Source organism: Oryctolagus cuniculus, chromosome 15, assembly GCF_964237555.1.
Source record: "Oryctolagus cuniculus chromosome 15, mOryCun1.1, whole genome shotgun sequence".
Taxonomy (NCBI): Eukaryota; Metazoa; Chordata; class Mammalia; order Lagomorpha; family Leporidae; genus Oryctolagus; species Oryctolagus cuniculus.
The window spans coordinates 63,283,156-63,301,048 of NC_091446.1; the positions used below are offsets into that span (position 1 = coordinate 63,283,156).

The window sequence follows — 17,893 nt, forward strand, 5'->3', positions numbered from 1 at the left end:
TTTTACAAATGTATTTATCTGAAAAGCAGAGAGAGACAGATGGGCAAAGATCCCCCCATCTGCTGGTTTAATCCCCAAATGCCCCCAGCAGCCAGGGTTAGACCAGGCTGAAACCAAGACCCAGGAACTCAATCTGGGTCTGCCCTGTGGGTGGCAGAGACCCAGTCACCTCAGCCCTCACCTGCCTCCTCCCAGGAGGAAGCAGGAAGGTGAAATCAGAAGCAGAGCCAAGACGCGAACCCAGGCACTCCAATATGGTATGTGGGCATCCCACACAGCATCTTAACTGTCAGGCATAATGCTTGCCCCAATACATATTTTTAATACTGCATAATTAAAGTGTCAACATTTGGAAGATCTGTGTAACCCAGTTATCCAACATGTTCTAAATGACTACTATTATAAAACTGGATAGGTAAAAAAATAGTCAAAATGCAACACAGAGCAGTGGATTTTCCGTTATGTAACAGAGTACAAAATGTTCGTTGATAGGGTCTCAGATTCCACAATGCAACAACCTATAAGAAACTCAGACTTCCCAATGTATAAATGAGTAGGAAATACACACAAATCTGAAAAGGTCATTAAACGTACTCCTCACTTTTCCAATGGCATATCTGTGTGAGGCTGAATTTTCTCACACACTTCGATCAAAACAACATATCACAAAAGGCTGAGTAACGCAGCACACAGGGGAGCCCAGTCGTCTTCTACTAAAGAGATTTGCAAAAAGGTAAAACCATGCCTTCCCCCTCACTAAATGTTTTTGGTTTGGAAAATACAGTGATTTTTCATGAACAGTGTGGTAGTTATATACATCAGAAATGAACGTATGCCTATTATCTCAATTCATAAATATTAAATACCTCAGTTTTAATTCTAATAAGGTAAATATTGATAGACTTAACCCCCAAAACAAAAGTTCTTTAGGGTTCTCAATACCTTTTTTTTTTTTAATTTTTTTGCCAGGCAGAGTTAGACAGTGAGAGAGAGAGAGTTATAGACAGTGAGAGACAGAGAGAAAGGTCTTCCTTCCATTAGTTCACTCCCTAATGGCCGCCACGGCTGGCGCTACACCGACCCAAAACCAGGAGCTGGGTACTTCCTCCCAGTCTCCCATGCGGGTGCAGGGACCCAAGTACTTGGGCCATCTTCCACTGCCCTCCCAGGCCACAGCAGAGAGCTGGACTAGAAGAGGAGCAACCAGGACTAGCACCCGGCGCCCCAACCAGGACTAGAAACTGGGGTGCCAGCACCGCAGGTGGAGGATCAGCCAAGTGAGCCACGACGCCAGCCTAGGGTTCTCAATACTCTTGAGAATTTACTTATTTTTAATATTTTTACTTTTAAAAGGCAGAGAGACAGAGAGAGGCTTGCACTGTGGCACAAGTAAGTTAAACCTCCACTTGCAACACGAGCACCCCATATTAGAGCACTGGTCCGAGTTCCAGCTGCTGTACTTCAGATCCAGCTCCCTGTTAATGCACCAGGGAAAGCAGTAGAAGATGGTCCAAGTGCTTGAGCCCCTACCACCCATGTGAGAGACCCAAATGGAGTTCTGGGCACCAGGCTTCAGCCAGCCTCAGCTTGATTGTTGAAGCCATTTGGGGAGTAAATCAGTGGATAGATCTCTCTCTCTCTCTCTCTGAAGCTCTGCCTTTCTACTTAATTAATTACATGGACAGAGACACACAGACAACAAGACATCTTTTGTCCACTGGTTCACTCCCCAAATGCCTGCAATACCCAGGAGTGGACCAGATGGCAGAAACTCAATCAGGTCTATGTTGATGCCAGTGACTCAACTACTTGAGGCATCCTCTGTTCTCTGCCAGGGTGCACGTCAATATAAAGCTAGAATCTGAAGTGGAGCCAAGACTAGAACCCAGGCACCCCAATTCAGGATGTGGGCATCTCATGCGACATCTTAACGACTATACCAAATACAACCCTCACTTTTTAAGAATTTTAAAGAAAAGTCACATTCAAATTGGGTTTTTCTGCTCATCAAAGTACTTTAAGAAAAGATTTATGAATTTGTTTATTTGAAAGGCAAAATGACAGAGAGAGGGAGGGAGACAGAGAGAGAGAGAGAGAAAGAGAGATCTTCCACCTGCTGATTAAATCCCCAAATGACTGTACCAGCTAGGACTGGGCCAGGCCAAAGCCAGAAGCCATCCTGGCTCCCACTTGGGCCATCTTATCACTGCCTTCCCAGCTGCATTAGCAGGAAGCTGGATTGGAAGCAGAGCAGCCAGAACTCAAACCAGTACTCCAGTATGCACTCCAATATGAGAGCCAGAGTTCCAAGCAGCAGCTTAACCTGCTGTGCCACAATGCTGCCCTCTCCACAGTATCTGAGTCTACTAATAAATGGAATCAACACTGGAAATGACTGTGGGTGCCTAAGCCAGACTCAGACACAGGCTGAACTGCAGACTGAGAATGCCCAGAAGGCATCGAGGTATGGTAATACCAACGATCAAAAACAGCAAATAGTTTTTGATGTTCTGATGATGTTAATATGTACCAAGCACTGCTCCCAGCACTTCATGTGAATTAATTTAATCTTAATAATCTTCTGAAGTTGTTAAAGCTTTTACTGCCATTTTGTTTTAGGGTTCGCTACATCTGCGTTACATCACCTTAGAAACTCCCATCCAAAAATGTCATCTTTCCTGCCTCTTAGTGGCCTGGAAAACACAAAGGAAGAACTGAGTTCCACAAAAACTCGACAGCTGCTGTCAATACCCACTATCCAAGGGACAGATGTTTGGCACAGCAGCTATGCCTGCATCCCATAACGGGTACCTGATTTGAGTCCTGGCTCCTCTGCTCCTGGTCCAGCCTCCTAGAAGGCAGCAGGTGATGGCTCAGGTGCTGGGGTCCCTGCCACTCATGTGGGAGACCTGGATGGACTTCTGGACCCTTAGCTCTGGCCTGACCTAGCCCTGGCTGTTGCAGGCATTTGGGCAGCGAACCAACAGGTGGCAGTGCACTTTCTCTTTCTCTCTCTGCCTTTCAAATAAAGTGGAAATAAACTTCTAAAAATTTTAAAAAGAATATCTACTATCCAAGTAATTCAATAGTTATCAAACTAAAAATGTGATACTTTTTCCCACAAGAAATTCCTCTGCATGATATTACTTACTATCAAAAAAATGATGATAAAACAAACAATTGACACTCTTTATAATATTAAGAGCCCAAAGAAAAGGAATCAAATGAACTGAGCTTTCCACGCTGATGGTGAACATTCCTAAAACCTGTCTGTAGGCAAACACCAACTCCATAAAGTGACACAGTGTAAGAGGAAAGATTCTCTGTACGCCCAGGGAAAGTGGCATTGTGACAGGAGGCAGAATGGTGATGGTGGGCAGACTAAGCCGATTTTCCAGAAAAAGATTAAATCTAGAAAGATGATTGCACTCAGGTTTGAGTGTGTTGAGCCCAACTGCAGATCTAAGAGAACACTGGCTGCCAAGTAAACATTTCTAACTTGGAAGAGATAAGAAGAGAAAGGGCAAGTGACTCAGTTTTAAGCTTCATCTTGTGTTTTATTATGAAGACAATAGAATCTAAAGGTTACTATTCACTTCCCCAGAAAAAGAATGAACTTCCAGGATGTTTCCAGCCACCTCCCAATTGGAACAAAGCAGCATTCCAGAACCGTACCTGCTGGAGCCATCTTTCATATGGACTTTGGCGTAAAGAACGTCCACCATGCCAGGATCATCGTTCATGTATTCTATCCCTGCCATCTCCACTTCCAGGGGCTTGCCCCCAGAAATGTCACTGCAAAGGAAAAGCAAGATTTTTTAGCTTCTTAAGCTAAGGGGGTTATTACATTTTGAATATGGTTAACATACAAAGTCAAATATTACATAATGAAATGGTTGTGGTTTTTTCTTACCACATTATCCGTCCTTCTAATTTCAAAATGAATAAAGGTTGGATGCACATAAACTGGCAAACACCGGAAGGTGTTTCCATCATCCCACTCTACTTACCCCAATACCCGTTCATGCGCTCTAATGAAAAGGCCAAGGGATGATGACAAAGACCCTTACTGTGCTGGCTCATCTCCCAGGGCCATTCTTTCTTCATCAATTTGACAAGTTGCAAACAGCATTTCACTTACATAACAACACTACACTTGTATACTGATATCACATGCTTAACAGCAATCTGGCAGTATTTATAAAAAGCCGTCAAGAATGGAAACCCTTTGCCCAAGCAACTTCATTTTTGGAGCCCATCCTAAGGAAACAATTACAAATTGAACTACATAACCAACCATATCTGATGAAGCAAAGCTCTTCTTTACAAAGGAATTCCAACTAACAAATGCAGAAGGAATAACAAAATTAGAATATCCCATTTTGCAACTCCTGATAAAATAAGGGATCTAGACAAAGAACACCAGTGGTGGCCAAAACTTGGGCAAAAGGCAGTGGACAACATAAAGAAACCACTATAAAGGGGTGGGAAGTTCTCTAAACAATGGAACATGATGGTCAAACCTGAACCCAATGATAAGCACACAAAAAAGAAACAAGCAGATACTATGTGCATCTTGACACAGTTCACTAATACAGACATAGCTATGAGAAATAATTTGTGCATAGGGTTTTGACTGAGACATTGTTTGGAGTAACACAAGACTAGCAACAAAATCCAATAACATGAGACTGCTTAGATAAATTACATTCTATGAGCAACAAATAAAACACACATGTGAGTATGGGAGCTTTTTAGGCACTGATTTGGGGCAATTACATATTTAAGTTTAAGATTTATTATTTGAGAGGCAGAGTTACAGAGAGGGAGAGAGAGTTATCTTCCATTTGCTAGTTCATTCCCCAAATGGCCACAATGACCACAGCTGTGCCATGCTGAAGCCAGGAGCCCAGAGTATCGTTCCAGTCTCCCACATGGGTGCAGGAACCCAAGCACTTGGACCATTCTCCTTTGCTTTCCCAGGTGAATTAGCAGGGAGTTAGATCAGAAGTGGAGCCACTGGGACATGAACAGGTACCCCTATGGGATGCTGGTGTTGCAAGTGGCAGCTTAACCCACTATGCCACTACACCAGCCCCTATTTAAGTTTTTTTTTTTTTTTTAATTTTTGACAGGCAGAGTGGACAGTGAGAGAGAGAGACAGAGAGAGAAAGATCTTCCTTTGCCGTTGGTTCACCCTCCAATGGCCGCCGCTGCAGCCGGCGCACCGTGCTGATCCGAAGGCAGGAGCCAGGATCCAGGTGCTTTTCCTGGTCTCCCATGGGGTGCAGGGCCCAAGCACCTGGGCCATCCTCCACTGCACTCCCTGGCCATAGCAGAGAGCTGGCCTGGAAGAGGGGCAACCGGGACAGAATCCGGCGCCCCAACCGGGACTAGAACCCGGTGTGCCGGCGCCGCAAGGTGGAGGATTAGCCTATTGAGCCACGGCGCCGGCTCCTATTTAAGTTTTTTAAAAGATACATAATGGAGGGGCTGGTGCTATGGCACAGTGGGTTAGTGCCCTGGCCTGAAGTGCCGGCATCCCACATGGGTGCCAGTTTGAGACCCAGCTGCTCTACTTCCAAGTCAGCTCTCTGCTATGGCCTGGGAAAGCAGTACAAGATGGCCCAAGACCTTGGGCCTCTGCACCTGCGTGGGAGACCCGGAAGAAGCTCCTGGCTCCTGGCTTCAGATCAGTGCAGCTCCAGCCGTTGTGGCCAATTGGGGAATGAACCATCACATGGAAGACCTCTCTCTCTCTCTCTCTCTCTGCCTCTCCTCTCTCTCTCTCTGTGTACTCTGAATTTCAAATAAATAAATAAATCCTTAAAAAAAAAAAGATATACAATGGAGGCTAGCATTATAGCACAGTGGGTTAAGTTGCTACTTGTGATGCTGGTATCTCATATCAGAATTCCAGTTCAAGTTCCGGCTGCTCTGTTTCCCATCCAGCTCCCTGCTAATATACCTGGAAAAGAGGGCCCAAGTACTCCCACACATGTGGGAGACGTGGATGGAGTTCCAGGCTCCTGGCTTCAGCCTGGCCCAGCACTAGCAATTACAGCCATTTGGAGAGTGAACCAGCAGATTAAAGATCTCTTTCTCTCTCCGTAACTATGCCTTTCAAATAAATTAAGTTTAAAAAAAAAAAAAAAAGGTGCATAAGATTGTGTATGCTATGCTGTACAAAAGATGACAGTAAGAATATATATATATAAATATTCTGTAGACACATATTTGTCCATATACAAAATCTCAGGAAGGACACTGCTTGTCTCTAAAGAGGAAAGCAGCACTCAGCAGGATAGCAGTGAGAAGGAAACTCTTCACTGCATATTCCTTGCTGCTTTAAAATTTTGAACCACGTAGGGGTTGGAGTTGCTGTGTAACGGGTTGAGCCACTGCCTGCAACGCTGGCACTCCATATGGTCACCAGTTCGAATCCCAGCTGCTCCACCTCAAATCCATTTCCCTGACAATGTGCCTCAGAAAGCAGTGGAAGATGTCCCAAGGACTTGGGCCCCTGCACCCATCTGGGAGATCCAGATGAAGTTCCTAGTTCCTGGCTCCTTTCTTTAGCTTGGCCCAGCCCTGGCATTGTGACCATTTGGGGAGTGAACAAGCAGGTGGACAATCTCTCTCCCTTTCTCTCTGTAACTCAGTCTTTCAAATAAATCTTTAAAAAAACATTTTTTACATGTAGATATTTCATCAAAATGTTAAAATAAAAATATGCAAAAGTCGTCAAACACAAAAGTGAATTATTTTATTTATAGGATGTTAATAAGTAAAACTAGTTTATTGCAAAACAGTGTTTTTTCCTGGGAGAAGTGAATTTACTGGAAAATGGCATGGGGAAGATGGCAGTGTTCTACATCTCAATTTGGGTAAGGTATATGGTATATATACATTTGTCAAAATTTATCAGCTACCCTTAAGATGTATGCATTTTACTACAATTACACCCCAAAGAACAAAGGTACATATAGACACACAAAGGCTTATACTCCAAGGTATTATGATATACTGTTTACATATATTTATATGTATACAGTACATTTATCCATATACATATTTATATGCACTTATACATATACAATTATCCTTTTTTTTTTATTTGACAGGTAGAGTTATAGACAGTGAGAGAGTGAGTGAGAGAGAGAGAGAGAGAGAGAGAGAAACGTCTACCTTCCGTTGGTCCACTCCTCAAATGGCCTCTATGGCCAGTGCTGCGCTGATCCAAAGCCAGGAGCCAGGTCCTTCCTCCTGGTCTCCCATGCGGCTGCAGGGGCCCAAATACTTGGGCCATTCTCTACTGCCCTCCCAGGCCACAGCAGAGAGCTGGACCGGAAGAGGAGCAACCGGGACTAGAACCCAGCACCCATATGGGATGCTGGCCCTGCAGGCGGAGGATTAACCAAGTGAGCCATAGCACCAGCCCCAATTATCCTTTTTTTCAATTGAATAGAGTCAGAGAGACAGAGATTTCCCATTTGCTGATTCACTCCCCAGGGGCCCATAATGGCCAGAGCTGGGCCAGACCAAAGCCAGGAGCCCGGAACTCAATCCAAGTCTCTCAGGTGAATGGCTGGGATCCACCTACTTGAGCCATTACTACTGCCTACCAGGGTCTGCATCTGTAGTAAGCCAGAACCAAGACAAAACCGGGCACTCCAATATAGCATGCAGGTGTTCTAACCACTCAGCCAAATGCATGCCCCAATAGTAACCATCTTTAAAGGGTAAGATTACAAGTAATACTTTATTTATAAGTTTTGACTCTTCTAAAATTAACATGTATTAATTGTAGGTTAAGTGCTGTGGCCCGGGAGTGCAGTGGAGGATGGCCCAAGTGCTTGGGCCCTGCACCCCATGGAAGACTAGGATAAGCACCTGGCAGGTGAACCAACGGCAAAGGAAGACCTTTCTCTGTCTCTCTCTCTCTCACTGTCCACTCTGCCTGTCAAAAAAAAAAAAAAAAAAAAAAAAAAATTAAAACCCTACCATCCTGTTTTCTTCCCAGACTTCTTACACGGACTTCTACTTCAACCAGAAAAGGCCTTGTTGTGCTAAGCCAAAACCCAGCTAAAACTCAACTCTGCACATGCCTTCTGCAAGCCCCTTGAGGCAAGACATTCTCTCCATCTTACCCCCCCATGTCTCCAGCACTTGGCACAATGCCTTATATTAAATGGGTGGTCTACTCTAAAGGGGAAGGTTGTTCTAGAGAATTGTGAGATCGATGTGATAACACATAGATTGTCACTGGGAAGAAAAATGTGATACGGAATCAAAGACAAAGCATTTTAGGACTCATCAAAGGTGAATTCCTGGGGCCTGCGTTGTAGTGCAGCAGGTTAAGCAGCCACCTGCAACGCCAGCATCCCATGTGAGCGCCAATTCCGGTCCTGGCTGCTCTGCTTCTGATCCAGCTCCCTGCTAATGCACCTGGGAAAGCAACAGAAGACAGCCCAAGTGTTTGGGCCCCTGCCACCCACATGGGAGACCCAGATGGAGTTCTTAGCTCCTAGCTTTCAGCCTGACCCAGCCCTGGCTGCAACAACCATTTGGGGAGTGAAACAGCTAATGAAAGATCTCTCTTTCTCACTCGCTTGCTTTTTTCTCTCTCTTCTATGATTACAAGTAAATAAGTAAATAAATCTAAAAATACACAAATAAATCTAAAAATAAATAAATAAATAAATAAATAAATGAAACAGGATGCCAAGCCTGCTTTGTAAGAAGAAACAGAAACTCTTTCAGCCCACTGCTAAGACTTCCAATAGAGAGATGAAAGGGCAGGAGAGGGGTCTACCTGATACTGCTCTTTGTCTTAGTGGCCAAAGTATTCCACTCGCAACACAGTGAGCATACCTGCCAACTGAGTGACACCTGAGGCAGTAACTGGACACTCTCCTTTGTTCACAGGTATGTTCTCTCCTGTTCTTCTCTCCCTTCTTGTCCCTCTTAAACTTCTCATTTGGTGCAACCTTGGATCTACTGGGCATGCTCTGGCAGTGAGGTGACACTGGAGCCACACCGGTGGGGTGTATCTGTCAGAGCACACACTCGGAGCCACTGTGCTGTCTGTGCCCTGCATCTCACAAAGAAAAGTCACAAGGGACACATTTAGAGCTTCAGAATTTACTCAACACTGAATAATTCATTCAAACTCTATTGAGCTACATAGCCTTTAGCCAAAGAGTTGAAATGAAAATCCTGTTTCTGATCAGATAGTATTCTCTAAATCCAAGAACAAACTTCCAAACTTAAAACATTCCCTACCCACTTCTTTATAACATCTATATAGCACCACAGTTTTAATCAAATAAAGCCACATTCATTTTAAGACTTGAATTTTAAAAGGCATCAAATTAAGCTATAGCACATTATATACAGGTCTACTCATTTTTCTTGTTTTTCTTTTCTGATTTTAATTTTGGATCTTTAGTCCATAAAAGGCTCAGGTTAGGGGCAGGCATTTAGTGCAGCAATTAAGACAAAGCAGGTGTGGCACAGTGGGTTAAGCTACCACTCCCATCCAACACTGGAGTGCTGGTTTGCGTTCTGGTTACTCCACTTTCAATCCAGCTCCCTGCTAATGTGCCTGGGAAAGCAGTGGAAGATGACTCAAGTGCTTGGGACCCTACCCCAATATGGGAGATCAGGATGGAGTTCAGGGCTTCTGGCTTTAGCAAATGTTGTAGTCATTTGGGGAGTGAACTAGCTGATGGGAGAGGTCTCTCTCCCTCTCCTGTCATTCTGCCTTTCAAATAAATAAATAAATCTTTAAAAAATAAAATAAAAAAATTTAAAAAGACACCCTTTAGGTCTCCTGCATCCCATAACAGAAGGCCTGGGTTCTAGTCTTGGTTCTGCTTTGGATTCCAGCTTCCTGCCGATGCACACCCTGGCAAGCAGCAGATAAGAGTTCAAATACTTGGGTCCCTGCCATCCAAGTGGGAGACCCTGACTTGAGTCCCTGAGTCCTGGCTTCACCCTGGCCCTGGCAGGTATCCTGCAGATATTTGGGGAGTGAACCAGTAGATGGACAATCTCTCTCTCTCTCTGCCTTTCAAATAAATAAAAATAAGCTTCTTTGAAAAAACATAATTACTTACCAATGCAATTAAAATTTTTAAGGGTTCATATTAGAAATGCCATTTTTCACTGACATTCTTTCTAAGTATAAGAAATGCAAAGGCTGAGATCAAAGAGCAAGAAGGAATAAAAAAAAAAAGTTAGACGATAAAATTCATGCACCTGGGCTTCAACAAAGGTACTTTCCTTCCACTTCGGAGAAGCCGCTTCCTTTAGGGAAACAAGGCACCTCTAACCTGAGCAAACACCCAGCTCTGAGCCTCATCCTCCCTCTCCACAGAGCATCAGTTCTGCACGACACGCTCTTCAGATGGTGCATGGGGGGGGGGGGGGGGTTGGATAAGAGGGCAGGGAGGCTCACTTCATTTTATTCGCTGGTTTCAAATCTTTCCAGCTTTCTGAAAAGAGCATCTTCAAACAAATTTTTGCACGCACTGCAGATTTTTGGCAGGGTAACTTTGTCCTATTTCAAAAGCTTTGCTGAATTTGAAAAACTACAATTACTATTTTCATCCTGTCATGTCAAAAATTCTTGGGGACTATTAAAACCGCTCTTTATTCCCTAAGCACACCAACTCTGACATGCTGAAAGGGTTCAGCTTTGGCATTTAGTCACAAAAGGCACTAAGTGACAAAGGGGGGAACACAGTTAAATCTTCACATAGCTTAGAATAAAGCTTGGGTGATTAAAAACCTAAGGCCTGATTTCATAAGGTAAAAAGAATAAATGCTTCTCCAAACAAATATTTTATCTGCATTTCTTCTTAGCAGTGTTATCCCCATGACAGCCAAGGAAATGCAGCTCCTTCCAGCTAGTTTGGCAAATGTAAACCAGAAATAAGTTAAAAGATCAGAACTGATCCTCAAACCAAGTAAAATTGCCCTGCTCTGTAACATTCATTTTATACAGGGGAAATTGCAAATATCTAATGACAAACACCAGATTATTCCAAATTTTAGGTTAGACTGAGAGAAAACAGCAATGAACAAAGAATAAAAAAAAATGTTCTTTGCTCTCAGGACAGCCCGGTTGCAATCCTGATCAGCCCACGATTTTACTCAAGAAAAGTATCTTACCTTCAAAACAATGAAAAAGGCTACACTGGCCCACCTGTAAGTCATTGTATTATACAGTTTTGTGTACAACGCACCTAGGGGAAACTTTTCCGCAGTTGTACCTCGCTCCACCCGATGAACCCACTTCTACAAGGCCGTGTTAGAACGGCACAGGACATGTTTGTAACATTAGAATGAGTCAGCGCTCAAATTTCTCTTCTCCATCAATCTTAAGTTTGTGGAGTAAAGGGAGAGAGGGAAAGAGATGGTTCTTTGAAATAAAGCTGTTACATCAGATGTATGTGTAAATCAAAATTTTACAATAAATAGGAATAACAACTCTGCCCTCAGAACAGCAGTGTTTTCTCTGAGTTAAAACAGACTGCTTAGAAGGTTTCCGATATTCTTATTGAAGCAAATAAAACTCACTGTACTTAAAAAAAGAAAAATATATTCAGTGTTTCTGAAACATATGAAGATTGTCCTAGAAAGTCATGTTGTGATGCATATGTTACTGTGGTGGGCAGCATAATGCCCCCACCCCAGAAATGCCCACATCATACTTTCTGGAATTTGTAAACATGCTGCCTTACATGGCAAAGAGACTTTTGTAAATGTAATTATGGCTAAGGAACTTGATATAGGGCTATCAGCCTGGAGTACCTGGGTGGGCTCAATCAAATCCAATGAATCCAGAGCCAGCACTGTGGTGTAGCAGGTAAAGCCACCACCTGCAGTATTGGCATCCCATATGGACGCTGGTTCAAGTCCCAGCTGCTCCACTCCAGATCAAGCTCTCTAATATGACCTGGGAAAGCAGAAGAGGATGGCCCAGGCCCTTGAGTCCCTGCCCCCATGTGGGAGACCCGAAAGAAGCTCCTGGTTCCTGGCTTTAAATCGATGCAACTCCAGCCATTTCTGCCAACTGGGGAGTGAACCAGCAGATGAAAGACCTCTCTCTCTCTCTCTCTCTCTCTCTCTCTCTCTCTCTGCCTCTCCTTCTCTGTGTAACTCTTCAGATAAATAAATAAATCTTTTTAAAAAAATCCAATGAATCCTTAAAGGCAGACAACTGTGCCTGCTATGGCCTTAGAGATTATGACAACAGAGGGGCAAGGGGGTAATGTGGCTAAAGTTGAAGATGGAGGAAGAGTGCCAATAGTGGACAGCCTCTACAAACTGGGCTTCAAAGGAATGGAAACGGGTTTTACCCTAGAGCCTCCAGAGAGCCAAGGAAACCTGTACCAGTCATCTGACACCTAAGATGGGACAGGCATTTGGTCAGCGGGTAAACTGCCACTGGGGAGGCCCAATCCTGTATCAGAATGCCCAAGCTGACAGCCTGGCTCCACTCGACATTCCAGCTTCCTGCTAATATGCACCCTGGCAATTGAAGTCACTGCCACCGATGTTGCAGACCTGGATGGAGTTTCTAGCTTCTGGCATTTGCCTGCCCCAGCTTTGGCTGTTGTGCACCTCTGGGGAATGAACCAGCAGATGGGAGACAATGATTTTTCTCTCCATAAGAATCTGTAAATCAATGCTTCAAATGCATTTTAAACATTTCAGACAGTGGTTCAAGGTTTAGTGTTACAAACAGGTGAGTCAACAAATCCCTTTCCTATGTCATCCAGCTCCCCAGTGCAAACACAGGTCCATGATATCCAACTGCAGCCAGCCCAGCTTGAACCCCTTCCCACTCCTGAGCATCACTCACTTAATAAACTCCTCTTTGCACTGCTGTAGCATTTCACATGTCTGCTGGATCTCTTCCTCACTCAGCAGTACCAACATCCCAATAGTTAGGTGAAGCTTTTTGGGATTCTGGAAAATGGTGCTATCAACTCCATGATCCTGTTACCAAACAGAGAAAAACAAATAACAGCCCATACAAAAGTTACTATCAGGAACAAAACTGAGACCCCAGAAAGAAACCCATACATTTATGGCCGATTACTTTAAAAAAAAAGATTAATTTTTATTTATTTTGAAAGTCAGAGTGACAGAGACAGAGAGAAACAGAGACTGATCTTCCATCCACTGGCTTACTTCCCAGAAGGCCAGAATAGCCAGGGCTGAACCAGGCCAAAGCCAGGATCCAGGAACTTCATCCAGGTCTCCCACATGGATGCAGGGGCCCAAGCACTTGGACCATTTTCCACTGCTTCTCCCGGGCCATTACCAGGGAGCTAGATGGGAAATGAAGCAGCCAGGACTTGAACCAGTCCCCATATGGGAAGCCAGAATCACAGGCAGTGGCTTTACCCACTACACCACAATGCTGGGCCCTGGGCCAATTGATTTTCAACAAGGTGCCAAGACCATTATACAGAGAAAGACTAATATTTTCCAAAAATCATGCCAGGACAACTAAATAAACATAAAGAATAAAGCTGGACCACTATCTCATACTATATACAAAAGTCAATTCAAAATGGATTAGTGATCTAAATATAAAAGTTAAAACTAGGCAGGTATTTGGCCCAGCAATTAAGATCCTATATGCTCCCAATTCTAGCTTCCTGCTAACACACACCCTGGAAGGCAGCACATAATGGCTCAAGTAGTTGGGTCCCTACCACTAATACAGAAGACTAGAACTGAGGGCTATTCTTGCCTGGCCCAGCCCAGGCTGTTGTAGGCACAGGGGAGTGAACGAGCAAGTGGAGATCTGTCTCTTTCTATGCCTTTCAAATAAATTTTTTAAAAAAAATATTTAATTATTTGAAAGAGTTACAGAGAGAGGTAGAGCCAGAGAGAGAGAAAGGTCTTCCATCCGCTGGTTCACTCGCCAAATGACCATAACGGCCAGAGATGAGCTGATCCAAATCCAGGAGCCAGGAGCTTCTTCTGGGTCTCCTACCCGGGTGCAGAGGTCCAACCACTTGGGCTATCTTCTATCGCTTTCCCAGGCCATAGCAGAGAGTTGGATCAGAAATGGAGCAGCCGGGACTTGAACTGGCATCCATAAGGGATACTGGCACTGCAGGCAGCTGCTTTACTCACTATGCCACAGTGCCAGCCCCTCAAACTTTTAAAAAAGCTAAAATCATAAAACTCTTAGAAAAAAACAAGGAATTAAATCTTTATGACCTTGGATTTGGCAATGAATTCATTTATAAATGTAACAGCAAAACCATGGCAACAAAAGAGAAAACAGATAAATGAGACTTCATCAAAATTGAAACTTTTGTGCAATACTATCAAACTCACAGAATGGGAGAAACACTTGTAAATAATTTATCTGCAACATCTGGTCTCGAGAATATATTTTTAAAAACTTTTTACAACTCAGCAACCAAAAAAAAAAAATCTAATTTCTAAAATGGAGGGCCAGCACTATGGCATAGCAAGTTAAACCATCACTTATGATGCCAGCATCCCATATCCAAGTACCAGTTTGAGGTCTAGATGCTCCACTTCTGATCTAGTCTCTTGCTAACGTGCCTGAGAAGGCAGCAGAACATGGCCCAAGTAATCAGGCCCTAGCTACACACATGGGAGCCCAGGATGGAATTCCTGGCTCTTGACATCAGCCTGGCACAGACCTGGCTATTGTGCCCATTTGGAAAATAAATTAGTGAATGGAAGATATCTCTCTCTCTCTCTCTCTCTCTCTCTCTCTCAGTGAATGGAAGATATCTCTCTCTCTCTCTCTCTCTCTCTCTCTCATTTTGTCTTTCAAATAAATAAAGGGAAAAGGACTTAAATAGACATTCCTCCAAACAAGAAATATAAATGGCTAACATGAACATGAAGAAGCTCATCATCAGTCACTTTGGGAAATGCAAATCAAAACCACAAGGAAGTACCATTTCATTAGTCTGGCTATAATCAAAATCATGGCAAATAAGTGCTGGTGAGGATATGCAGAAATTAGAACCCTCATGCAATGCTGGTAGCTATGTAATATGATCCAGCCACTGTGAAAAATGTTTTGGCAATTCCTCAACAAGTGAAATCAAAAAATTACCTATGACCTGGCAATTCTATTCCTGGGTTTATGCTCAAAAGAACTGAAAAGGGGACTTAAGCAAATACACATACACATATTTCAAAAAGCACTATTCACAATCGCCAAAAAAAGAAAATAACCCAAATATCCATCAACAAAAACATGATGTTGAAGTATTTATACACACACACACACACACACACACACAAATACACATACAGAATATTATGCAGCCATAAAAAGGAGTAAAGCACTGGTATCTGTTATAACACGGATGTCCCTTAAAAAATTATGCTAAGACCCATATCGGGGTGCAGCAGGTTAAGCTGCAGCTTAAGACAGCCAGTTCAATTCCGGGCTGCTCCACTTCAGATTCAACTCCCTGCTAATGCACCTGGCAAGGGAGCACATGATGCTCCAAGTACTTGGGTCCTCTCCACCATGACTGTTGCAATCATCTGGGGAATCAACCAATGGATAGATCTCTGTCTCTCCCTCTCTCTCTGTAGCTCTGTTCTTTTAATTAAATAAGTAAATCTCTAAAAAACAAAAAGAATTATGCTCAGTGAAATAAGTCAGACACAGAATGTTACACTTATATGATTCTATTAACAGGAAATATCTGCATCAGGTATCCACAGGTGGTCATCAAGGGCTAGAAGGAGAGCTGACTAGGGAACAACGGTTTTTTTTGTTTTTGTTTTTTTTTAGATTCATTTATTTATTTGAAAGTCAGAGTTACACAGAGAGAGCAGCAGAAGCAGAGAGGGAGAGGAGAAATCTTCCATCTGCTGGTTCACTTTCCAATTGGCTGCAACAGCCAGTGCTGCACCAATCCGAAGCCAAGAGCCAGGAGCTTCTTCCAGGTCTCCCACGCAGCCGTAAGGGCCCAAGGACTTGGGCCATCTTTTACTGCTTTCCCAGGCCACAGCAGAGAGCTGAATCGAAAGGGGAGCGACAGGGACTCAAACCGGTGCCCATATAGGATGCCAGCACTGCAGGTGGTGGTTTTACCTGCTATGCCACAGCACCAGCCCAGGGAACAACTGTTTAACCAATTTGTGATTTCCTTTTGGGGTGATAAAAATGTATGGTATGATAATAGAACTGATAGTTGTACAACTTCATGAATGTACTAAATACCATCAAACTGTTCTCTTTAAAATGTTTTTTAAAAGATTTATTTACTTGAAAGGCCGATTTACAGAGAGACGGAGGGAGGGAGAGAGGGAGAGAGGGAGGGAGGAAGACATAGAGAGAAAAGAGGTACCTTCCATCCACTGGTTCACAGGAATGGATAGTCACAATGGCTAGAGCTAGCCAGACCAAAGCCAGAAAGTTTTATCCAGGTCTCTCACGTGGGTACAGGGGCCCAAGCACTTGGGCCAGCCTCCGCTTTCTAAGGTGCATTAGCATCTTTCCCAGGTATATTAGCAGAGAGCTGGATGGGAAGTAGAGCAGCCAGGATGCAAAGCTGTGCTCTCATGGGATGCCAGTACTGCAGGCAGCAGCTGTACCCACTGTGCCAGAACACTGGCTTTTAAAATGGTCTTTATGTTATGTCAATTTCACCTTGATGAAAAAATTTTTTTAAGATTCATTTACTTGAAAGTCAGAGCTACAAGGGAAAAGGGGGTGAGGTCTACAGAGAGAGAGATACTATCTTCCACCTGCTGGTTCACTCCCCCAGATGGCTGCAACAGTCAGGGTTAGACCAGGCCAAAGCCAGGAGCCAGGAGCTTCATCTGGGTCTCACATGTTGGTGATAGTGTTGGGCCATCTTCCACATTTCTCCTAGGCCACCAGCAGGGAGCTGTATCAGAATGGAGCAGCCAGAACATGAATTGGCACCCACATGGGATGCCAACATCACAAGTGGAAGTTTTACTCACTATACGACAACACCAGCCCCCAGCCCCAACTTTTTTTTTCTTAAAGAAAGGAAATACTGGTCTGACACAATAGAACAGCTCAGAAAAACAGAATGCCATGAAATGTAGGTTCTGGGAAAGATGTGGGATAAACAGGCAGAAAGTTAGTTTGGCATCACCGAGCTGAAGTCACAAGGTCCCCATGTGTAACTCTATCCTCCTACTTTTCAATCAAAATGCCCCCTTTCCCAGGACACACCTGTTTCATCTGGGAACTGGGGGAAAGACGCCACGGAAATATGGATACTGAGCTCCCCATGGAATTTACAGAGGTACCCTAAAATTTCCACGTGGCTTCACACCTCTCCTGGCACACCTCCACCCTCACCTCATAAAAGAGGCCAACAGGTGCGGAGAGTTCTCCTCAGAAGCTGGAGGGATCGCGGGGTGACCTCCCTGCCACCCCTTCCCCATTTTCTCTCCTGTCAGGCTAATCTTCCGGCCCACTGCCCGCGAATGACAGCTATCTCTCTGCCTGGGCAACCTATGCTCACATGTGTGTTTGCTTTTTCACCTTCTGAGTAAAATTTACCTACATATGTCAGCACTAAGAATGCTTAGCTTTGTGCATGACAAGAGCATGTACTTAAAGGTAAGTACACCCTCTCACCCACTTCAGTAGTTTTAGGATCCTTTGGATATGTATGAAATGCTGAGTCATAGGGTAATGCTATGCTTAACTTTTCAAAGAACACCAAAGAAAGGTCCATATTGGTGGCAGAATTGTACATTCCTAGTAGTAATATGAGGGGTCTCCAGAAAGTTTGTGGGAAATGCATATGATGAATAAACTACATAGTTTCAAAATTTTTTTGAAACAAAAAAATCTTTTTTAATTCCATTTTCCTTA

At 43.7% G+C, this 17,893-nt stretch overlaps 1 protein-coding gene across 8 annotated transcripts in view; it reads right to left on the reverse strand.

Moving 5' to 3' along the window:
* The window catches only part of ASCC1 (activating signal cointegrator 1 complex subunit 1), a 108,500-nt gene that overhangs the window by 50,328 nt on the left and 40,279 nt on the right, over positions 1 to 17,893 (reverse strand). For all 8 annotated transcript variants that reach the window (XM_070057803.1, XM_051823793.2, XM_008269983.4 and 5 more), the window contains 2 exons: positions 12,875 to 13,011; positions 3,676 to 3,795 (listed from right to left, as the gene is read on the reverse strand). In XM_070057803.1, coding sequence (XP_069913904.1) covers positions 3,676 to 3,795; positions 12,875 to 13,011 — 257 coding nt within the window. The remainder of the gene's footprint in view (positions 1 to 3,675; positions 3,796 to 12,874; positions 13,012 to 17,893) is intronic.